The sequence below is a fragment of the Scardinius erythrophthalmus genome (genome assembly GCF_964197995.2).
Source record: "Scardinius erythrophthalmus genome assembly, chromosome: 6".
Taxonomy (NCBI): Eukaryota; Metazoa; Chordata; class Actinopteri; order Cypriniformes; family Leuciscidae; genus Scardinius; species Scardinius erythrophthalmus.
Window position 1 is genome coordinate 6,940,853 of NC_138226.1, and position 25,615 is coordinate 6,966,467.

General features: G+C 37.6%; 1 protein-coding gene across 3 annotated transcripts in view; it reads left to right on the plus strand.

Moving 5' to 3' along the window:
* hdac4 (histone deacetylase 4) overlaps positions 1-25,615 on the plus strand; it is a 195,460-nt gene that overhangs the window by 147,893 nt on the left and 21,952 nt on the right. For all 3 annotated transcript variants that reach the window (XM_081369248.1, XM_081369249.1, XM_081369250.1), the window contains 7 exons: positions 1,879-1,981; positions 4,637-4,683; positions 10,287-10,394; positions 12,615-12,670; positions 14,321-14,408; positions 15,613-15,732; positions 17,359-17,456. In XM_081369248.1, the coding sequence (XP_081225374.1) occupies positions 1,879-1,981; positions 4,637-4,683; positions 10,287-10,394; positions 12,615-12,670; positions 14,321-14,408; positions 15,613-15,732; positions 17,359-17,456 (620 nt within the window). The remainder of the gene's footprint in view (positions 1-1,878; positions 1,982-4,636; positions 4,684-10,286; positions 10,395-12,614; positions 12,671-14,320; positions 14,409-15,612; positions 15,733-17,358; positions 17,457-25,615) is intronic.

Sequence of the window (25,615 nt, forward strand, 5' to 3'; positions counted from 1 at the left end):
CACCTCGGCAGAACCCTCCCCAGAGCGCTTCCACAGGTGGGCAGGTCCGCCTCCCTCTCGGATGGTCTGTGCCTCGGAGGCCCGGGCTATTAAACGAGGGAAAAGCAGCTCCGAGGGCCGGTGGCTTTGTTCTACAGGCATGTGGGGCCCAGTTTGGAGTGGGAGGTGGACAGCGGGCCTGTTTCAGCTCTGCTGTGACAGCTAAAGACTTTAGTCGGCGTATAGAGTTTTGCGGGGATGATGTATTTTTGTAGGCCATCCCGGAGTTAGCATCACCCTGGTTCCCTCGACAAAATCCCAATAGGATTTTTCCATTGGATTTTTGCAGAAAAGAAGCTGTGACTACCAAAAGCTTATGATTCTTACACATTTTGTTCATCATGATAATCTTCACAATTTAACACAACTGTGAGCGTAAATACAATCCGCATGACCTCAATGTCTTCCGACAACTCTTTCAGTCTTTGTTTAAAAACATTTTCCCTGAAAGTTCAAGTTATAATTGTTAATTATTAACACCACAACAAGGTTGTGAAAGCAGATTACCTGTTCGGCTGATTATATTATATCAAAGCCACTGGAAGGCAAGCCCGCAACCTTTAGCCAAAAAAGCATAACGGCTAAAGGGGGTCGCACACCGGACGCCACGTCTTTTAAATTCGAACACATTATTCTCTATGAGAGTACACACACCGGCGGCGCCCAGTAACGGCTCAGGACCGTGTTCAAAATCCTGCCGCGCCACAGAGCGCCATTTACATAGTTTTATATTAAATTTACATTTATGTGTCTCAAATCGTAGTTAATGTATATACGGACTTCACCCTGTGCTGCAATATACATTTAGTTTTATATTTATTTACAGAAATCAGAAAATTGCTGATGTTATCGGATTTTCAGGTGAGAGTTGTCCTAGACGTGGCGCGGCGCGACCCCCTTAATGCTAACGCTCCGGCTTTGTCGGTACGCAGGGAAGGAGACAAGAGGCGTTTTTTTTTTTTGAGTGGATAATACACATATGAACAAACATAGAATGTGTAGTGCACAATTTCACAGCGTTTTTAAATAAAACAGAAGAAATCTGAACCAAAACCAAAGACAAACACAGAATGTGTAGTGCAAAGATATTCCATAGCCTTTCAACATATGAGAGAAGAAAAGAACTCTTTTCTTTTCTTCTCATCGGTTGTTGTTTAGAAATAATATTTTTATAAGTATTTGTCCTTTGAATAAGTGCACATGATAATGCGTTTTATAAAAATCCATGTTTTTGGACAGAATCGTCTTGTGTAATGTAAACTCAAAGCATTTGCAACCTGTTAAAATGTGTTTTTATTTCATAAAATAATTAAAAATGTTAAAATCAGAATTTTGAGGCTCTAAAAAATGTAAACGGTAGCTTAAACAGTACAGAATAGTGCTTGCAACACAATGGTCATGGGTCCGATTCCCAGGAATTGAATTGAAAACATGTGTAGCTTGAATGCAATGCAAGTCACTTTGGATAAAAGCTTCTGCCAAATGCATAAATGTAAATAATTGTTTGAGTTCAGTTTAGATGGTTTGTATGGCAGTTTGTATCTTTTGTTTATGACCAACTTTTGTCTGGGTAAGATGAATGTACCGTTTGGCAAACAGTCTTACCGACCCTAAACTTTTGAAAGTTCAATTTAAGAACATGAAACAAAATTGTTGTATTTCAATAGTAACAAATTTCACAAAAATGTTACATTCAAATCCAGTAAAAAAAAAAACAACTACATTTCAGCAGATTAATTTCAGTATGTTTGTTTCATGTGTAACAGATTGAAACTCAGAACCATCATCCATGTCAAATGAAATACTCAGATCTGAACTCTATGCTTGATTTTTTTGCAGTGTATTCGAGGCAGGAAAGCCACTCTGGAGGAGCTACAGACGGTCCACTCTGAAGCCCATGTGCTGCTTTATGGAACCAACCCACTCAGACAAAAACTGGACAGTAAGAGAACACACACACACACACACACACCTGACTACACCACAGGCTGAATCTGAATGAGTTTTGTGAATGAGCGCATTGTTGTATCTGCGACAGTTGGAGCCTCCGATGGCCTTCTCAGTTATTAGCCCGTGAAGCACTGCGTCTGGACTTCTGCAATTATCCACATTATTTACGCTCCTGCAGCCAGATCCGCCTTACAGCATGTTTCCTAAATGCTGCAATTGGTTTCATTTCTTTTTTTGGCCCGTTGTGTTCCCTCCCCGTGTTGTTCGCCCCTGTCAGCTCACTCTCCGCTTTCATCAGTCACGGCCTTGATCTGAGTCTGCCCCTGAGCTGTCCGTCAGGGCCGTCACCTCTCTGCCAATAACAACCACACATGCAGTTTTCCATGACTTCAGCTCCGGCCCCCTCGTGCAGCGATCACACGCATGCTTAAACGACATGCCCCCTTACACACACACACACACACACACACACACACGTGTGGATATTTCACACTCGCCGGGCACAGAGACGACATCACAGTTTAGACTTTTTCACAGTTTCCGTCTTTACAATCTGATTAACAGACTTTTGATGTTAGTTGCTACAATGTGTTGCTTTAGAAGCACAGTTGATTTGAAAAATAGGGCAATTTTAATCAATAGGGGCTTTGCCTCATTGAGAAATGTTGGATTATTGCATGTGTGTTTGTGCACTAATAAGTAGGGATGGTCAATGTGGTCATTTTGAGTACTTGCAGTTGGTGGTCCATCTGTGCTGATTTTTTTTATTGTTGGTCTATGTGCGTCAAAGGGACTTCTTTAGATATTGCATTGCATCTCAGTTTTTTTAAGTGTACTAATGGCGTTTTCTTGCACAACATATTTTTAAGAAATATTTCTGCGTCCCAATTCGCATACTATCCGTCCTAAATACTATTGGAAATTAGATTTGGTGTGTTCCTTATCATAGTATGTTGAAATTAGTATTCCAGAGATCTGAAGTGCAGATCCGTGCACACTCTACATTCGATTCGATTAGAACTACAAACATGGCGGATGGTTTAGATAAAGCGGTTTGAGTGATTAAAAATCAGTATCTAACCTGACGAAAAGATGTTTATTCAATTTTATCCACATTATATTTCATCTGCAACAGCATTGTGAATTTTGTAATGATACGTTTGGTCATTAACTTTTAAATGCATCATTATGCAAATTGAAAACATATGACTGGCAGATCAACATGCTACTATATTTCTCTCTGAAACAGTGGGAAATTAAATTAAATTGAACGTGGACGATTTGAGCTATGACAAGATGATTGACAGGGGAGTGTATGCGGTGACGGGGTGCATGTTACAAAGCAACAGAGCTATCCGTTAAAGACGCGGTTATGATGAAGTAGTGTGTCCCAAAGCTTGTCTACTCTTCTGATACACACTCAGAAGTATTTTTCTTTTTCTTCACAAAAAGAGTACATACAGTACTTTTAGGGCATAGTATAATTAGGCGAATTGGGACTTAGCATGTATTTACGTAAAACAAGTTGTTTTAAGTTACTGCCACAGTTTTTAATTTTTTTTTATTCTTGCAAGTTGGATATTATTGTTAGATTCTACTTGCATATCAGTAAGTGAGTCATATATTAATTCAGTAACCAATCTGATGGATTTCCTGAGTTCATGTAGTGAAATATGCGTCAGACTGATTCAATCCGAACGGTTTGTGTGTCTTTTTGACCAATTCATGAAAAGAACCGGCTCACAAGAGTCATTGGTTCATGAATCATATCTTATTGGTTGCACTACTGTATACGTTTTTGGTTTGCTAAAAATAGTGGGCTCGTAAGAGTCATTCATTTGTGAATCAAACTACAGTGGTGTTTTTGATCATTTTTAAAAGAATCATCTCATAAGTGTCATTTATTTGTTTGAATCAAATGACATTGTTTGCACTATGTTTTCGATTTCATTTAAAAGAGCTGGCTCATAAGAGTCATTGGTTCATGAATCAAATGAGACGGGTTGCACTATGTTTTTGATTTCACTAAAAAGAACCGGCTTGTAAGAGTCATTCGTTTTTTTTTTTTTTGTTGTTTTGTTTAATCATATGGCACTGGTTTCACTCTATGTTTTTGATTCACTAAAAGCTCCAACTTTTGATCCAGCTCATAAGATTCATTAGTTTGTGATTCGGACGACATCGATAGCACTGTATGTTTTTAAATTCACCTAAAAGAATCAGCGCATAAGAGTCTATTAGTTCATAAATCAAATGGCACTGGTTGCACTATGTTTTTAATTCACTACAAAGAGCTCACAAGCATCATACATGAATCAAACCACACTAGTCATGCTCTATGTTTTTGCAGCCAGCAAAACAAATATATCTTGTGTTGACATTGTTTTTGCCTTATCAAACTATTAGCTCTTTCACCGTGGTGCTCCAGATTCAGCTGAAAAAAATAAATAATAATAATTCTGGCCTGCCCTGAAATAACTCATGTACACACATCTTGATATTCATGTGAAGACGACGATTACATAGATCAGTGATTTTGTGGAACTCACACATCTCTCTCTCTCTCTCTCTCTCTCTCTCTCTCTCTCTCTCTCTCTCTCTCTCTCTCTCTCTCTCTCTCTCTCTCTCTCTCTCTCTCTCTCTCTAGGTTCAGTGACACCCATGTTCGTGAGACTGCCGTGCGGAGGAATCGGGGTGAGTTTCTCTTTCTTTCCCGTGTGTAAATAACAGCCCTGTTTGTTCTCCCTCCCCTGAACTCCAGCGGCAACAAAAACTGTTGCTCTCCTTTCTGCAGAGCGGGTAATTGCGTCCAGATGTTTTCTATAAACAAGCTGTGTGTGTGTATTCTCTGATGATGATGAATGAATGGATAGACTTGTTCTTCAGTGCTGAGTGGACAGTGTCAGCCACACTCTTTCACAGCTCTGGAACAGGAAGTACTCATCCTCACTTCTCTCATTCTACTCATCCCCTCCCCTCCTGGATTAGGTCAATGATTCAGATGGACCATGAATGGTTTCTTGTAATGAATGGAGAGATGGTTCAGTCATTCATGGGATTTTGTGTTGTTGTTGATATATTCATACGTCAAAGGGAAATTATTCTTTTCTCCAGGGCTTAGCCCGTTGCAACTATTGGACCTAATCGTAACTATTTAGGATAATATGATCATTCAATTTACATTGCATTCAAAATATGCATTTTGTTAATTCATGCATTCGCTGGGATATGAACTCATCACTTTGCTGTAGCGTGCTCTATTGTTTGAGCTACAAGGATACTATGTTATATTTCACGCGCGTGATCATAGGTAACTAAACCTATGTGCGTGAAATCGGCAATCGACTACTTTGGACTTCAACCGAAAACAGGATGTAAACACAGGTATGTGCGCTGGCTTAAATAACATAATTTTTATTCATATCTTTCACATCTACTGCAGTCAGATTCACCGTGATCACTCTGAAGGAATCACTCACATTTTCTGTGCACTTGTAATGACACATCAAGGATGTTAAGAGGCTAAAAGCAGGTTTAGTACTTGCCCCATTGAAGTCAACAGGGTGCAAATTTTAAAAATAGAATAACTCGGTGTAGGCAACACCGATTTTTGTCGTTGTTCTCTGTATTGACAGCACTCCAAATGTACAAAAAAATGAGCTCAATGTTAAAATTGACCGGAGTTCTCCTTTAAGGACATTTTAAAAGAAGATAAAAAAATATGTGAAATATGCATCTAATATGCATGTATTATGTTGTGTGAGCGCTTCTAACAAACTCATGAAGTGCAATGATCGTGATTCGCTTTGAAGCCGCTGTTGCTTATAAGTGCACTAGACTTTGTTTAAATATTGAACTAGTTTCATATATTTTTAGTTGCTATACAAATCTAATGATGCAAAATGTCATAGAACAGGAAGCACATATTGGATCAAAAGACTATTAAATCAGACCACGTGAAAACAGCACTTGAAAGTGATCAAAATAAGACAAATATTTTACTGTTTATTTTACTGTACAAAAATACAGTAAAAACAGTAATATTGTGAAATATTATTACAATTTCAAATGATGCTGAAAATTCAGCTTTGATCACTGGAATAAATTACATTTTAAAATATATTCAAATAGAAAACAATTATTTTAAATTGTAATATTTCACAATATTACTGTTTTTACTGTATTTGTTATTAAATAAATGCAGCCTTGGTGAGCATAAGAGACTTCTTTGAAAAACATAAAATTGTAATATCTCCAAACTTTGTGCATGCGTGTGTGTGTGTGTGTGTGTGTGTGTGTGTGTGTGTGTGTGTGTGTGTGTGTGTGTAATGGAGGGTCCTCAGGCAGGGCTGTTGGGGGGCGGAGCGGGGGGTTCTGATAAATGGCAGGCGGTCCCGTCTGGCTGAAGTCACAGTCTTTGAGCTGAATGGTGAGAAACAGAAGGGCTCTGGACTCTTTTATGGAAATGGAACAAAATTGTTGTCTTCCTGCATCTCTAGAGCAAAAATTAGCCTGTCAGGGTGAAGATAAACTGTGCTTGTTCATTCCAACACGCTCCCCAGGCCTGCCTGAAACCTGCCTTTACACCACGGGTCACGCTGCGGCGGGCTCCTGGGGCTGAAGCCTGAAGTGTTTAGATGTCTACCAAGTTTTTTGTTTGTTCGTTTGCTTTAAACTACATAAATAGTGTTAAATGTGCACTAAGGCTTAGTGGTTTTAATTTGAACGCTAATAATATTGAAAGATTCACTTCATAAAAATGACTCTTCTCTGTTTTTTTGTATTATTTATTATCATCATTATTTGTTTGAAAGTGTCTCATAGTGGCTCTGTTCTTAAACTTACTGAGCTGCTAATGTAGGCAGTATTTAAGGCATCATAGTTGCACTCCAGACTCAAAGAATATCCTGGAATGACCCTAGAAGTTACGTCTATAGTTCACATCCTTTTTGCTCTCTCGCTCTCATTTATTTCTACACTCTATTCCTTCATCATGCACTCTTGCTCTCTTTCAATAGCTCACTCTCTCTCAGTTCCCTAGCTTTCTCTCGCTGTTCCCTGAATTAAATTATTATTTATTTTTTTCGTTCGTTCGTTTTAAAATGCACAACAGGCTCGTAATTCGTGACAAAGTCGTTCTTGGCGGAGCTTGAAAAGACCGGAGGTTTTTTACGTTGCCCTTGAGCGCTCATGCCATTGAAAAGCTGAATTCATAAATGGATGGAGGATATGTGCGCTGAGAGGGAAACCCAGGCTTGGTAAACCCCTTCTGAGCGCCTCAGCGGTTCTCCAGATTTCTCACTTCCTTCTCGTCGTTGTTTCATTAAGTGCTTATTTCAGCCCTCTCCTCCTCATGCTGTTGCAGAGACACAGACTGGCCTAATATTCCTTCCTCTAAGAAGTTTCCAGCACTTTAACAGAAATGACTTCAGTGGTCGCAGGTTTATTGGAAAGCCATACTGGAAGTAGAGCGTGATGATGGCGTGGAAGAGAAAGATGTTTTATTGGCTGTCTGTTAGAGATGTTCTTCTAAGACATTTTGTAATTTGCTAAATGTTTTCTCTTTTACTAGTTCGAATACATTGTATGGTTAAATATATAAAAAAAAAAAAAAAAAAATTTCATTAAGTTATTTTTCTGTCCAATGCACATTGGATCACAGAAAGCCAAAAGGTAAAAACTGTTTTTCCCCCTTTTATTTAAAAGTTAGCTTTTGTAATATTAAATAATTTTATTTATTTATTTATTTAAATAGCATTTTTGTATATTATATATTATAGTAAATTATGATTATTAAAGAATTTATAATAAATGTTTTATCATTTTATTATTTAAAATAATCATTATATATCATTTTAAATATAAAAAACAGCAACAAAAATATTACACTTTTTTGTAATATTGGATACTTTTAATTCAATTTTTTTAAACAGTATTTTTATATAATATAGTAAATTATTATTATTAATTATATATAATTATAATTAAATTTGTATAATTTTATCATTTAAAATAATAATTTTAAATGTAAAAAACTGCAAAAAAAACTGCAAAAAAAAAAAAAAATATATATATATATATATTATATACAACAAAATAATATTTAAAATAGTAAGAAAATATATTATTTTATGTTTTCTGCACAAAATATGAGCAATAGAAGAGATATTGTGGTTATGGAGGTTGATTAATGGCTCAAGTTTTTATGATATTCTGGTCTCTCTCTCTCTATATATATATATTTATATATACCGGTATATATGGATTCCAGGGACCGGTTGCATAAACTGCTAAGGCTAGTCTTACAAGTGAGTCATTACATTTTTTACGTTAAGGCTGTTCATAACTCTAAGTCAGTTACATAAAAAGTTATATCGGTCTCATCTGAATCAGAAAAGTGAGACTGATTACCCATTGGTTAACTTATTGTTGGTCAAACTAGTTCTTAAGACAAAGTCTTAACATAGTGTCTAAGTGTCTGCAACTGTCCCCAAGTCTCATTCATGCCGAAGTTTTGTTCCCTATCCCCATTTACGAGCAATAGTAGTAGTGATGCTTGTCATAAGCTCAACACTATTAATTAATAATGGCACTTCATGTCAAACTCTCAGTGTGAGAGATGTTATTCTGCACTTCGAGCACCTGTTGATCTGGAGAGCCAGTAGTTTACACCTCATGAATTATTCCCTGTTTTACCCATGACCCCATTTAAGTGCACTGTTCTTAAGTATTAGTGTGTGTGTTCCTGTGTGTATGTGTGTGTGTTCATTTGTGCAGTAATTGCAGGCTGTAGGGCAGACGTGTGTGAGCATAATCAGTAGTGCCTGATGAATGGCTGTTTTCTGTCTCTGAGCATTCTGGGAATGCCCCCCTTCCCGAGCCAGGTCTCTCCTGCCACTGTTTGCCTTCATGTAACAGAATAAACTTGCATTCTCTTAGCCTGTCTGCCCTAAACTCCCAGCATGCCCGTGTCCTTTGGGTTGTGCATTAGGTGTCAAGGCCTCTTGCTTCTTTGTGACCATGTTGTTGGTTTGTGTGTAAATGTCGGTGTGGCGTTTTCTCTTTCTGCTTGCTGGGCAATCAAGCATCTCTGTGAGAACGGGAATGGTACATAAGAGGATGTTTGGGAACGGTTGGGTGTTCGGGCCTCGTGTGTATGAAGCCTCTCTGGCTCTGTTTGCTGTCCGCTTGAGTAAACGTCTCACTTCTGTCCTGTGTAGTCTGTCAGCAGTGAGAAAACACTGCTTTCATCGTATGCATGGGTTCTTGAGGAGAGACGTCTTATAGAACTGCTGAGTATTGTTCGCTAAATTAGGATGCCATACCATTTTCATTATTTGGTATTTGACAATACCATTTAATGGACTAGAAATTGCTGTTTGTGATATATTTTTAAGTGCACTACAACAGGACTAACTAAAATGGGACTAATGATTTGTGGGTAGCAAAGTGTGAATTGTCATGAAACGATAACTATTAATAACATCAAATGCACCAAACTATTTTTATAGTTTTCTTTTTAGATTTAATGTTGTTAAACATTTTATATTTAAATTTTTTTTAATATTTTTAATATATATATATATTTTTTTTTTTTTGTCAACCATTTTATTTGATTTTAACTCATATAGTTTTGATATTTAATATATTTAATCACATTATATTTTTATTTATTTATTATTTATTTTCAAATACAAGAATGTATTGGGTAAAAGATACAAAAGATATATACATCATATCAGTTGGCTTCATTAGTTTAGTAAACAGATAACTTTGTATTCTAATTTTTTATGCACACTACTATTTTTATTAATTTGAATACTTACACATGTACGTGTGTGTGTGTGTGTGTGTGTGTGTGTGTGTGTGTGTGTGTGTGTGTGTGTGTGTGTGTGTGTGTGCTTGTACAACTATCTTTGTGAGGACCAGTTTGAGTTTTAGACCATTGGAGTGAGGACAAAGAGAGTAAAGTGAGGACATTTTGGCCGGTCCTCACTTTCTGAGAGCCTTTTAAAGGCCTGTTTGAGGGTCAAGACTTGGTTTTAGGGATAAGGTTATAATTAGGTTAAGGGTAGGTTTAGGGTAAGGGTTCGGGTTAGGCACTTAGTTGTGATGGGTAAGGTTAGGGTAAGCGGCTAGAGATTGCATTGTGTCAATGAATGTCCTCATAAAGATAGGTGTATGTGTGTATGTGTTTAATTTATGTTTCATTTTTAATAACTTGAAACTTTATAGCATTCCCAGTATCAGATCATCTCCACCCCAAATGCAACAGACATGTGTTTGTGTGTTAACAGGTTGACAGTGACACTATCTGGAATGAAGTTCACTCGTCCAGTGCTGCTCGTCTGGCTGTGGGCTCTGTAGTGGATCTGGTCTTTAAGGTGGCTTCGGGAGAGTTAAGGGTAAGACTGACACTCTCTCGCACACTCGATGGTCACAGATGCATGTTTAATGCACTTCCAGTCAGTATTTAGAGGCTGAATTATGCGTTTCACAAATGATTTCCCCTCAGCTCCCGCCCACCCGAAATCTCAGCATAACACACTGAAATCTCAGCATAACACACTGAAATACACCAATCATCGCATTCAAAAATGACATGGCTCAAAACCATGCCTCAGCAGGCCCAGAAAAACACAATACACCTACATAATGCACTAGCTTTTATTTCTCTGTTTCCCACTCTATCTCTGCATAAAATAATATCCTCTGAAGTGAGGAAGGATAATAAAATCAGGCAGCTGCAGGCGGCCCAGTGTGTGAAACCTGAGGTAAAGTAGAATCACACACTGGCAGACTTAAAGTCCTCTTGCTCTCAATAGCCACACGGCGACACCCAGCCACATAGTAGCATCCACTGAGCTTTACTGTCCATCAGCCTGAATGGAAAAGACATTATCTGTGAGGAGTCAAGGAGAGACAGGACAGAAAGTCTGAGTGGCGTTTCCCAAAGTCACTTTGGAATGATGTTTTTGTAAATGAACCCTCATTCATTAGCATACCTCCGTTATACTGTGTCCAAGTTCCAGTGTTGAGTCCTCACTGAACGCGAACCACTGCATCAAATGACAAAATAACAGCTAATCTAAAAATGATTACTGTCCGCCAAAACAACTGTCATTGTGATAATAGCTACTTAAAAAATGTGTATTATTTTTAAATTATATTTCTAATAAAATTATACATTCATTAGTTGTGTACCAAATTATGCACTATGAACTTATGCACTATGTACTCAACCGTGTACTGTATGAATTTTATAAGGTTGTTTTTTTTTTGTTTTTTTTTTTTTTGTTTTTTTTTCGGTAAATTAAAGGGATAGTTCACCCAAAAAAATCCAAACAGAAAAAGTACACTTTAAATACCTGGATGATGCACTTAAAGGAGAACTCCGGTCAATTTTAACATTGAGCTCATTTTTTTGTCAATCTGGAGTGCTGTCAATACAGAGAACAACGACAAAAATCGGTGTTGCCCACACCGTGTTATCCTCTTTTTAAAATTTGCACCCTGTTGACTTCAATAGGGCAATATTTAAACCTGCTTTTAGCATCTTAACATCCTTGATGTGTCATTACAAGTGCACAGGTCATGTGAGTGATTCCTTCAGAGTGAACACGAGTGAATCTGACTGCAGTAGATGTGCAAGATATTAATAAAAATGATGTTATTTAAGCCAGCGCAAATACCTGTATTTACATCCTGTTTTCGGTTGAAGTCCAAAGTAGTCGATTGTCGAGTTCACGCGCATTGGTTTAGTACCTATGATCACGCGCGTGAACTCGGAAATCTACTACTTTGGACTTCAACCGAAAACAGGATGTAAATACAGGTATTTGCGCTGGCCTAAATAACATCATTTTTATTAATATCTTTCACATCTACTGCAGTCAGATTCACTCGTGTTCACTCAGAAGGAATCACTCACATTTTCTGTGCACTTGTAATGACACATGAAGGATGTTAAGAGGCTAAAAGCAGGTTTAAAACTTGCCCCATTGAAGTCAGCAGGGTGCAAATTTTAAAAAGAGGATAACACGGTGTAGGCAACACCGATTTTTGTCGTTGTTCTCTGTATTGACAGCACTCCAAATTGACAAAAAAATGAGCTCAATGTTAAAACTGACCGGAGTTCTCCTTTAAAGGGATAGTTCACCCAAAAATGAAAATTCTGTCATCATTTACTCACCCTCATGTTGTTCCAAACCAAACAGTTGATGGGCCCCATTGACTTCCATACTATTTTTTTTTTTTTTGTTCATACTATTGAAGTCAGTGGGGTCCATCAATTGTCTGGTTCCTCATTTTCTTCAAAAATATCTTATTTTTGGTGTTCAGCAGAAGAAAGAAATTCATGCAGGTTTGGAACAACTTGAGGGTGAGTAAATGACAGAATTTTAATTTTTGGGTGAACTGTCCCTTTAAGTGCATCATTCGGGTATTTAAAGTTAACTTTTTCTATTTGGAATTCTCAGCGTGAACACACTACTCTCACAATTTATACTACGAAACCGCATAAAATAGTGCATAACCACGCAAATTGGGATGCCCCTGCTGTGTTAAGGTTCTTCTGTATTTCTCACTTCTAAGGTCTCAGACATTGTGTGTGTTTGTGTTCACAGAACGGCTTTGCTGTGGTTCGACCTCCAGGACACCACGCTGAGGAGAGCACTCCCATGTACGTTCTCACTGTATCTCTATGATCTCAAAATAAACCCCACAGCCGATATCAGCATCCACTTCAAACACACGCACAGCATCATAAATCAGTGTTATACACACTCTCCTCTCACATAAATGAATTCCAGCTCTGCAGTGGATCGCCTGGCCAAGACTGCAGGACTTCCAGCGCTCTCGCTGGCTTCAGTACAGTAATGCAAATTGTCGGTGAGGTGAATTCAGCACAGTAGGCCAGTCTTATCTCCAGACAGACTCACGCCAGTTTTATTTGGAAAGACTAGCATGTGTTGTAAACGGCATTTTTTCATGAGTACGGTAGACTTTGGTATGTCTTTTCTGGATCCAGGAATTAAAGAGGTTCCTGTAGCTCGACTTTAGTTCGAGTTTTGATTTCCAGGGAACACACAAACTAAAAAAAAAAAAAAAAAATACATACATTTAAATGTAAAATATTACAGCAAATAATTTTGACACAATGTGTTGATTTTTATATTCAATATATAAATGAAAATTGTTAATTAAATATTTCATTAATTCAATTATTATTCAATTATTATTATTATTTGCTGGTTAGCTGTGGCAAGTTTTGCACACAACTTTGTTACCACTTAAATTGTGACTTTTGTTTACCGAACAATTTTTCTAAATTTTTAGGCATTGTCAAATTCAGTGATTCAACCCTGTTACCCAAGATAATGTAAGGAACAATAATGATAAAATAATAATAATGATTCTTTCACATATGGGCCAATTATGTTTCAGTATATCAGTATCTACAAACTAACATTTTGTCCCAAAATAGCTAGCTTTTTTTTTTTTTTTTTTTACTTCATTTTGATGTTTTGTTTATGTTAATAGAAAATAATAATGACAGAAAAAAATGCACAACTCACATAAAGTGCTCATTAGTTTGCCCTCAACATTGTCATTCAACATTTAGTGCTTCCTTTTACTGACCAAACCCTGAAACATAAAAAAAAAAAAAAAAACTTGATTTCATGATTCATTTTGTAAGAGTTTCAGCCCCATACTTTGTACTTTACTCATAAAAAGTGCCATTTATTCCCGATCTGGCATACTTCTGAATGTTTTGTGATGTTTGGGTACACGATGTTCTCACTGTTAAGCTCAGGCAACTTGGATGCAATTTTAATTATCTTGAAGCTTGATGGTTTGTGCAAATGAATGTCAGGTATCGTTAATGTGGGACTAAATTCCCTCAAATTGATGAGTTTAGCTGCTCTAAAAGGCTCAAGCATCGCAGCCGCTCCTCCCATCTATATTCCCAGTGCGTCTCCCTCATTACAGAAAGGTTAAATTAAACGAGTGTTCCTCAGTCTCTATGGTGAAAGGTTAAATAAAAGGATTGTTCCATCAATGCCGTGTTTGGGAAGTCGACTGAGGTTTGGTGCCTCTGCCGTGGGCCGCGGGCCAGGCCCTGTTCTTACGCTCTGATGTCAGGCCAGGACGCAGTGGGTGAATCGTGTCATTAGCGAAATGAGACAATCCATCAGGCCAGGAGGTCCACTTCAGAAACGCTCACGATCAGGCCCTCCACAATAGATCACACACACCAGCTGACTGCCCTTGTTCTGTGTTCTCTCTCACGTGCTGTTTTTTTTGCTTTTGTTTTTGACACAAAAAACAGGGGATTTTGCTATTTCAACTCGGTCGCCATTGCAGCCAAACTCCTACAGCAGAGACTCAACGTCAGTAAGATTCTCATTGTAGACTGGGTAAGTGGACGCTCAATCAGATTGGATATATTTTTGTTTTATTCCATGAATTCACATGTTCTTTCTTCATAAATATCTTTTTCCTATTTCTTTGTCACTAGAGTCACCAAACTGAATTACACAAATAGTTAACATTTTTAAACTGATATCCGGACGCGTACAGTAACTGGCGCCGTTTGTGCATATACCATGTCAAAAATTACTCACATTTTTTTCAGTAAATGTCCATGGGCAACAGTTGGTAACATAACCAGTATAATAGCGTATGTAAAGGAATTGTTCAACTAAAAATGAAAATGATCCCATAATTGACTCACCCTCAAGCCATCCTATCTGTATATGACTTTCTTCTTTCACCCGAACACAATCGGAGTTATATCAAATAATATCCTGGATCTTCCAAGCTTTGTTATGGATTTGAAACGGTTTTTGAAGCTCCAAAAAGCGCATCCATCATAAAAGTACCACACGACTCCAGTGAGTTCATAAATGCCTTCTGAAATTGACGAACGAGAAGCAAAACAAAACACTTGTCGCGAATTAGAGGTCTAAAACGAGAAGTTTTGAAGAAAAATGTCGGAGGATTTCGAGAGGAGCTTGAGTTTTCATACATCAGGTCAGAGGTCAAAACTTTTTAAATTTAATAAATTAAATATTTATAATGCTAACATAACCAGTGGCAAAAGACATGTTTAGATGTATTTTTATTTATTTTATAATAAAATGCATTAAATATATAAAAAAAAAAATATATATATATATTAAAAACTCTGAGAGTTTATAGTATGCGGGACAGTCTCTGTCTCATCCTGGGCCAGCGGTAGCTTAAAATGACAAGTGGCGTCAAGGCAGACTCTGCTGGGGTCATTAGGGTTTCTGGATGCCTTTTAAAATGGCTTTCATTTCCTCGTCTCTGTGACCCGGCTCTTCTGACAGACCTGCTGTTTACGGGGAAGCTGACCATGACATGTTGTGGCAGACATGAAAAGAAATCAACTCTTAAACTGTCCTCCTGCATCACTGACGGCTCAGAATAGATTTTTACACACGTTTCATTCCAGTGCGAGTACACCAGAGTGACGGCATGTCTTTTTACGACATCTGATTTTTACATTGCTTAACCAAATAGTGTTGTTTTGAGTAGATTAATGATCACTTTAGGATAGAACAGATGACATGAATTGTTTGTTCTGTTGTGCATTAGGATGTTCACCATGGCAACGGGACTCAACAGGCCTTCTACAGTGATCCGAATGTCCTGTATCTGTCTCTCCATCGCTACGATGATGGGAACTTCTTCCCCGGAAGCGGAGCCCCTGATGAGGTGAGTATCATGTGCTTTTTTACAGTATTTGATATACACTAATATACTTTCAAAAGTTTTGGGCTGGTAAGATTTTTTAATGTTTTTTAAAATGCTTCCCAAGGCTGTATTTATTTGATAAAAAAACTGAAAAATTACAAAAATAACTGTTTTCTGTATTAATATATTTTAAAATGCTCTTTATTCCTTTGAATCAGCATCATTGCTCCAGTCTTCAGTGTCACATGATCCTTCAGAAATCGTTTTAATATGCTGAGTTGCTGCTCAAGAAACATTTCTTGTTATCAATGTTGAAAACTGTTGTGTAACTGCTTAATATTTTGATGGAAACCGTGATGCAGTTATTTTCAGGATTCTTTGATAAATAGAGATCTTTTTTAACAATGTACAGAAAAGTCACTTTTGATCAATTTAATGCTGAATGAAAGTATTATTTTCGCTCAAAGAAAAAAATCTTACTGACCACAAACTTTTGAATTGTACTATATATCACAGTATTTATGCATTTCTTTTGAAACAGCTTAAAAAATACAACTTTTTTCCAGTAAGAGAAACCCTAATTTAACTATAATTTTGATGTATAATCAAAATACAAGGCATACGATGATTCAAAGATACAAAATCAGGTTTAAACCTGAAAATAAACATTTTTGGGGATTTTGGCAAATATAAAACTGAGAAAACATGGAAAAAGTGCTTAATATGCTGCACTGTTTCTAGGTTACTAAGAAAATTTGTGACGTTTATCGTGCGAGTTGTTTGCATAGACGATGAGATGCAGATGCTCTTTGAATAATTCTCAAATCATCCTGGAGAACATGATCAGGAACCGAAGCTGAAAATTCTGGATGCACTTGGCCGAAAACCAAAAATGCTTTTATGGCAATAGGGCTATTGCAAACAGCAACAAGTATACGCTACTACATAGAAATGTCATGTTGGCTTGTTATCTTTGCTGTTCCGATAAGCATGAGCGGTACATGAGTGGAGCGTTCGCATAGGCCGTGAGCAACTGAGCTCCGCTCGTGCATACAGCAGAACATTGAGCAAAGCACCACACGGCGCAGTGATAACGCTAGAGAGAGAGTGTAACCTGAGCGCTGAGGCGCGTGGCGGGGTGCCATATATTTTCAGCCGTTTTTCTCTTTCGGCCAAAAAAACTGAAAATGCCTTTTTTCCAGCGGGCAAAATTTCGTTGCCTCCCTAATACATGCACTGTATGGTAAAGACAGTTGTGTTCTTCTTTTTCCCCTTGTTTGACTCCAATTTCTCTCAGTTATAATTTATGCTCATTATCATTAATCCGATAAGTCAGCTCCTGCCTCTGAACTAATGAGGGGATTGAAATTGACTCAGTTGTACCCCTAAATTCTGGTATTAGTCAAAGTCCATTTGGCTTTCAAATAAGACCTCATTACAGTTTAACTCTGGTTGTAATTGTTGGGATTTGTCCTTCATTGGCTCTGTGGCATCAGCGCTTTTCCTGAGGATGTTTGAATGTGCATGATTCATAATAACACTTGCTCATCTGCTCCAGTAAGACCTGTGCTGGGAGCTTAGCGGACTTTGTACTACACCACATATTTAATAGAATTGTATTTGTGGCTTGTTTTTGTCTGTGTATAGGTGGGCATCGGTCCAGGCGTGGGCTTTAACGTGAACATGGCATTCACCGGAGGTCTGGAGCCGCCCATGGGGGACACTGAGTATCTGGCAGCATTCAGGTAACATCGTCACACATACACCGCTTTTACACCAAAACAAGCAAGGACGGTCTACATAAGTGTATTGCAGTCTTTGTTTACAAGTATAAAACTGTTAATGTCTCTCAGCGTCTTTATGCCATGATGAGCTGACTTTGGTGTTAGCGTCAGACGTAATGGGACCAAATATTGAATATATTTAATTCTGGGATTTTTTTGTTTGTTAATAAAATCAAGTTATTTTACACTGACACATAGACAAAAGTGTGTGGAGTACTGTAGATTTGTAGTGTCTGCCAACTGCACGTGTATCACATCAACTTTGTTGATTATAATGTTATTTTTGTCTAATTTTCCAGTTAAATGACTAAAAATCCTTAAAAAAAAGAAATTTCAGAAACAACACTGCATAAGATATTAAGACTTATTTGAATTGATTGTATCTTTAAAAATGTGTCTTAGTGCACTTACAGATTTTTACATTTGTTTTAATAATCATAAAAATAAGTTATAATCAACTGAGAAAATACATTTATATTTAAAACTAGTTTTAATATCTCATGCAGTCATTTAAGTATTATTTATATACTGTTGTAGTATTTATTAATATTTTGAATTAGCTTTATTTTTATTTTTTCAGTTTTTTTTTATTTTCATTTTGCAGTTTTAGTCATTTTGTTACGTGCCTTTTTTATTTCAGTTGCAGTTTTAGGAATTTTAGTACTTAAACTTATTTCAGTTTGTTGCCAATATAAGTAGTTTTCAATCAAGTTTTTTTTTTTTTTTTTTTTACGTTTTTAATATAATATTTGTATTATTTTAATTTAGTTTTATTTTAATTACAGAAACAGATTTTTAATAGTTTTAGTTGACAGTAACAACACTAGTGTTTCTTCACAAGTAAAGTTTTGTTTTAAAGTATTGATTTAAGGATTTTAAATATTTTTAATGAAAAACAATCAAAAAGTCTGATTAAAAACTGATTAATGTAGACATTATCCCCCCTTAGACACTGGTTATTTTTTCCTGGTTCAAGACCAGCAGGTTTTAGTGTTTGGTGCAGAAGCCATGTTTCTCACACAGATTTTTTTAATTTATTTTTAATTTTTTTCATTTTTCCTCTGTCTTTTTTTGGGAAATGTGCAGAATGAGTCCAGGTTGAGCAACGGCATCATATTGATTAAAGACGCACTTATTATAACTAATGCACAGATATATTTGCCTTACTGAGCTTATTATATATTTATTTCTTTGAATAGCTGTTTACTCCCTCATACTATTTATATTACCACCAGCTGCACAGTCAGAGATTTCATGTGGGCACATGTGGCGGAGAGTGGATTGTTCAGGGCTGAATTTATCGCAAGGCGATGTCCTTTTATTGGATGGGCATGGGCTACCCCAGTGACCTCACAGCCAGTAGAAGGACTGTATTTCACCACTGAGTTTAACTCAGAATAGGATGTGATGATTGAGAATGCTGGAAGAGTCTAACAGACTCTTAAGAGCTGTAAGTTAAACACACTTCAGTTTGATCAGCTGGATTAATGAACCTTTTCTTTTTTTTGGCAGGAAAGACATTAAAAACTATTTCAAAGAGAAGGGCTCTGTTTCAAAAACCGAGTGAGCTGTTGCTGTTTGAGCATGAAAAAAGTCTGTAAAGTTACAAAGCGCAAGGTCCGGTCCAAATGAAGTTATTCTCTATATCAGTAAGTTATTTCTGAACTTCCTGAAACGCCTCGATTGTAGTCTTGAGTTGTCTTTCGGGAACATTCACATCACAATGTTATTGAATAATTCCCACCCAAGGCATCTGCAAATAAAGAGGACAAGGCCAGGTTGAGTTGCGTTAGTAGTGTGTTGAAGCTCACGGTTATGGTAAGTGTGACATTTCCGAAATCGAAGCAGTTGACCAATCACAACACACTGGACCAGCTGACCAATCAGAGCACATTGCGATTTTCGGAAGGAGGGGCTTCATAGAGACCGGAAATTAAAAGAGCATTACTGATGGACTGGGAAAAGAGGTGCTGCAACAATGTAAAAAAATTGTTTTTTTTTTTGTTTTTTTTTGAACATTCACGCATGAAAACCTATTCCAGGAGACCTCAAAAACAAAATCAAGACTGAAAAAAGGCATAATAGGTCCCCTGTAACGCATTTTAATAACAGTTCCTGGTATTTTTTGTTTTATATTTTATCACTGACATTCATTTAGCATCATCTGCCATCTTGGATGTCGTTTTTCACTAACTTGTCTCATCTGTAAAGAATACACATGATACTCCCTTAAAATTTGGTCAAAATAAGACATGTTTGAATTATTCTGCCCACTTTTTTGGCATTTGAGTCATTTTCATGCTCCCTTAAAATGAAGGCAGCTCACTAGGTTTTAAAACAGAGCCAAACCAACTCTCCGGTTTAATATTGCCTACTAACACACCCATATGACAGCCAAACAGTGTGAAAAGCCTCAGGCAAAGCCCCAGTTTCACAGGGATTTTCACGAACGGTAGGTGGTTGTTGGAGAATCGGTGGGAGAATGGTGTCTTGTAACAATTTGTATAAGCTCTGCTCATCCGTTGAACTGTCCCTTTTATCTGTAGCAGGGGCTGATGGGAGTCTTTGATGGTGAGCCAGTAAAGCTGAGCCCCATTAGCATTGGTGTTTGGGGCTATTAATAACCCCTTCCCTCACAGCGCGGGCGCACGGCCGATTCGGGATGCTCTTTGAAGAGGGGCCTCCGTGCCCAACGCGTTCAGGCTGCTTCGACAGGTAGATGGCTAAAATATGGCCCGCTGCAGGGCGATGATAAGACAGGATAGTCCTCGCTCATCCCTGTTTTTTTTAAAGCAGACCACCTCCCTCTCTTTGACCCAATCAGCCCGTCTGTCCGGCCGTTGCCGTAAATCTCTCCCCAACACGTCTTCGATAAATTCGCTGCACCTCTCTTCAGCGGCTTTTCCTCACGCAGGGTCTAAGTGATGCCAGCTGAGTCTGACCCAAAGCTCCCCCTGATCTCATCTGCATCAGCACCCATGTTAGGATGCTCCGGTTTGGCCATTGAGAATCAGTGGGATAAGTTTTGTAGAGATCTACCTTTGTAATGACTTTGACTCGCTTTACGTTGCCATGTTACTCATTGGTTGCCAGCTGCTGTACTCACACCCTGATGCACACCTTCATTCTATCAGTCCATTCATTCTGATTCATCCTCCAGTAGAGACGGCTATTAGAGGTAACCAGTCATTCTACAGTTGCCCGGACAGATACTGCTATGCACACAATTCCTATTGAAAATCATATTTTAGTTTTTAAAACACCTTTTGACTGCAACTTGGCATCAATTATATGACCTAATAAATATTTACAATTATTTAGATTTTGAAAAATATGCATGTCACCCATTCATTTTTCAGCTGACTAGAGAGAATTTTTCAGTTCAAATACAGTAATAAAATGAGCAAAAAATAAGAGATTTGTTGTGAAACGTATCTAAGAAATGTATAAGCACAGTAAAAAAGTGAAGTTAAATTGTTCAAAAGATTTTTAATAATTTACATAAGAGCAGTTGTCGCTAATTATTTCAAATGTGAAAGGTGCTATATTTTATCATGTTGTTAAATTACAAATACAATTATTTTAATTTATATATAAATATTTAAAAGAAATTGTAAAACTGGAACATTTTATGAAAAATGCTTGCTGCTCAATGACTAAATGTAAATTTGATTAAAAAGTTGTTCCTTAGGTTAAAGGTCATGTGGTTGTTTATTATAATTAATTATTATTATTATTATTGATTATTTATTGCAATTATATAGTGTGACCTTTAATTAAATTGTAAAAGAGGGTATAAGACAGAAAGGTTATTTTAATACAGTAATGTTGTATGGATGAGTTTCATTTTTTAAAAAAAAATTCTGTTGAAAATGCCACCACAGTTGTGGAATGACCCAAACCATATTTGCGTCAGCGTTTGCCTCATACGCAAGAGTATGCGTGTAACTCAGTACATATGTAATGCTCTACTGTTTGAGTTCCAGGGGCACCTGAGCCATTATGTTAATCGAATTACATGCAAATCTGCTCATGATTCATTCTGAGTCAAAGGAAACTCCATGTTAAGTGACTCAACCTTTAAATGATCTGTAATCGGGTTGTGTTCATAGTTTAGTTATCTGTCCTGCGTCCACCCATGATCCACCCAGATGAGGGGACGTGTCTCACTCCCACTGCGCTCTCTCTCTCTCTCTCTCTCTCTCTCTCTCTCTCTCTCTCTGTCTCTCTCTCTCTCTCTCTCTCTCTCTCTCTCTCTCTCTCTCTCTCTCTCTCTCTCTCTCTCGTTTTCTGTCATCAGCTGCTCTTTACAAACGTTTTTCAGCGTTTGATTGAATGATCCCTCGAGACTGTGGAGGTAGAACATAACAGTTCATATATTTCTGTCTACTGCCTTCCTGCTCACGCCATTCATTCTTTCTTTTTTCCTTCCTTCCTGTTCTCTATGATTTCTGTCACTTATTTTTTCTATTTTCTTTTGTTTTTGTGTTTTCTTTGTTTTTATTTATCATTTATTTATTTATTTGTTTTGTTATTATTATCTTTCTTTTATGTTTGTTCATTCTTTCTCTGTTTTTCATAGTTTGTTTATTTCTTTCAGTGTCTTTTGTTTTTTTGTCTTGTTTATCTTTCTCTTTTTTGTTTATCTCATCTTTCTCAATTGATTGTTCATTTATTCTTTCTTGTATTCAGTTGTTTTCCTCTGTTTATTTATTTTGTTTGTATCTTTCCTCAGTTTGTCTTTGTATTTTTGTTCATTATTTGTCTTTTGTTATTTTATTATTTTTGCTTTGTTTGTTTTCTCTATTTTTTATTTGTTCCCTCTGTATCCTTCTTTTGATTGTTTGTTCTTTCTTTCCTTTTTGCTTTGTTCTTTCTATTTTTCAATTGTGTGTTCTTGTGTTATTTTGCTTTTCTGTCTTTTTTTTTTTGTTTGTTCCTTTGGTATCTTTATTTTGTTTGTTTGTTCTTTCTTTTTTCACCTTAATTTTGTTCTGGCTTTCTTTCTTTTGTTTGTTTCTTCTTTACCTTTCTTTCTGACTTTTTTTCTTTCTTCCTTTCTTCTCACTTCTCACTTTCCCTCTTTTATGCATGTCTTTTTTCCTGGTCACCCTCATCTTTTTTTCCTCCTCACTCTTTTCCCCCCTCCTCAGCGATGTTTTGTGGGCCTCTCGAGACAATATATGCCTTATGGGCAGCACCTTCTTATTTAGACCCAGCCAGTGCCACGTTGCATTTACTGGGGATCAACCTTAGGATGAAGAAAGTAGGGAGAAAAAAGATAAGAAAATTGGCTCTAATGAAAACCAGAAGCCCAGGCACTCTCACCATGAACTTGGAAACAGAAAGGAGAATTGAAGTTAATTCAAACCAGCTCTTCGCAATGCCAGATGACAAGGCTTTGAAGTGCCCCCCTCCCCACCGCCTTTACTCTTTGCATTCTCGCTTTTTTTTTTTTTTTTGGACGGGGGAGCGATTGGAAAAGCCTTTGAGACTGATGGATAGCCATGACTAGCATTAACCCTTCACTGCCCTTTTTTTTTTTTTTTGGTTTTACAAGTGCATGATCCTTCTGTTCCAAACCACTCTTGGCATGTTCCAGCTCTGGGATTTGGTGGACCCGTGAGGTGGGATCGGTTTTCGAGAGCCTTGTGGTTCCAGTCCATGTAATTTGTCTCAGTCCATTGCAAGGAAATTTGCGCAGGCTAATGCTAATTACCAGTCATAAATCCTTGCCTCATCTTGCACGTCATGGTTGAGTCTTCCTCGTCTGTGGATCCGTTCTCTGTGTGCCCCCCTGGCAAACATGACAGAAAGTTTCCCTGAATAAGCTTTTGTAAGAGGATTCATAGCCAGTGAGTTTCGGGTGAGGCGGATGAGCATCTAGAGAGATGGAGGTCGACGTTTGTCTTGCTCATGCCATGGGACAAAGACGTTTCCAGAGTGTTTGTGTGTGAGATGGAAAGATAAAGTGCTCGCAACATTGTATAACCCAGACACGCGGTCCTGTACTCTCATGCCAAGCTCCGCTGTCTTCCCACAGACCCCACAGTCGGGCAGATGGGCTGCCACTGGGGAGAAGAGGAGGAGGAGGAGGATAATGAAGACCTTCTCACGCTCTGTAGCCTTGTGTTCCTGAGACTCTAAGGCTGTTTTCACACTTGGTTTGATTTTTTGGTCCGAACCACAGTTTGACAAATTGTGTACCATCTTTGAGTTCACATGAATCCAAAATTTTTTGTTTGTTGATGTCTGTCTTTCCTTTGCTTGTTTCTTTGTTTCTTTCATTTGTTTTTGTTCTTCCTTCCTTCCTTCCTTTCTTCCTTTCTTGTTTATTCATTCCGCCTTTTGTTTCTTCCTTTCTTTTTCCTTCATCAATAGCAGTTAACTTCAAGTTAATCATGATTGCTCTCACACAAATTGTAAGTTCACATGAACGAACCCCAGGCCACCGTTTCAAGCAGGCTCAGGTGCAGCTTCCTGTTGCGCATTGTAGTAAAAAACAGTTTTGCATCAACCTAATTCACATGAAATGGACTCCACAACACAACCTCTGGGTCTGGGTATAGGCCTGATTTACCACAAAAAAGTAGCACTTAGCAATAGTAATGCCTCTAAATTAATGTAAAAATGTCATATTTAGTGATTTTCCGGAACAGTAGAAACACGTACATATTTGTGGGGCTTGACATTAACACTTGCCAAATGCGGGAGGATTTCAGCAGTGAATTTATTTTATTTTTTACTTTTTTAAATTGTAGCCTTTTAAAAAGGCATCTGAAAAAATAAACTAAGTGCAGTGTAGTGATATTGATATGTATCTGAAATGCTTCCAATACAAATTTTTTTCTCAGAATAGATACACGATATCAGCAGTGGTTTCTCACTCTCTCATCTCTCTGACACACAAACCCACCTCCCCTCACTCACTCATTTCATTCGCTTCGGATGAATATTGTTGGTATTACAGGGCTTAAATTTTGGCGTGGGATTGCATATATTGTGCATAATTTGTCTCATTCCTGCAGATTTTTTGCTCACACCCAAAGTGCACGCACATAAAGCCGCCTCCCAATACTAAATTCAGTTATTTTCCGCTGCTTATTGCGCGTAAACAGTCAAATACACACAAAATAATGTCAAAATGCCGGTCCTGGCAAGTGTTCACGTTAACACATTCAGTTCTGTTTTAAATGAACGTAAACAGTTGAGAAAGAAAACGCTTCGGTAACAGTTAATGGGCCTGTGTGTCAGGTCTTAAAGTGACAGCAGCCTAATATACCTGCTGCCAAATTATGAGATGATATTAAAAATATCTATATGGCAGCTTTCCCCCATGGTATCGATGTCAAAATTGTACCCTGTGAAAATACTAAGTGTCTAATAACTCTGGAAAACCACTAGCCTCAGTGTCTGGTGAGCAAAAAGTGAATGTCAAGCCCTGCATATTTGATACAAGAAGGAACTAACATTTTTGTTAATCGTCCATGGTGCAGCCATATTAGCTGCCAAAGCTGATAATCTCAAATTGGCTAAAAATATTCAGCCTGGCCAATATCTCTCTCTGTTTTGAATTACGTTACGTCTGCTTGCAAATTTCTAAAAACGTTCTATTTGACAGCATAACTTTGAGTATCTCTCCTCCTATTTCGCCCTTGAATTTCAACTGCAGCGATAGTGAGAGAATCCAGATCTGTGCTTTTTTTCCACTTGTGTCATTAGTGAATGTAGAGCCCAAACCGCAGTCAGCAGAGATCCTCTCTGTGTGTTGTCATTTACTGATGTGACTGTCAAACGGATGGTCCGCTGGATCTGAAGGGGCCTCTACATGAGTTCTGGAGGAACGTGATACTGTGTTCAGGTGCGGTGTGTGAGGCCATGACCATTTCCCAGCGGACCTGTCTGTGAAGGGTGAGCTCATGACTGATGAGAGGTGCAGCGTATGATGCATGATCAGTATTTGTGAAGGACTGCACTCGCTGTATTTATGGACAGGGGTTCTACGGTCATGGAAATATATGAATTTTAAATTGGTGTTTTCCAGGCCTGGAAAAGTCATGTAAATAAGTAAAAAGCCTTCTGTATTGTTCACATTCACAATGAACCTTTTGGGGAGGAAT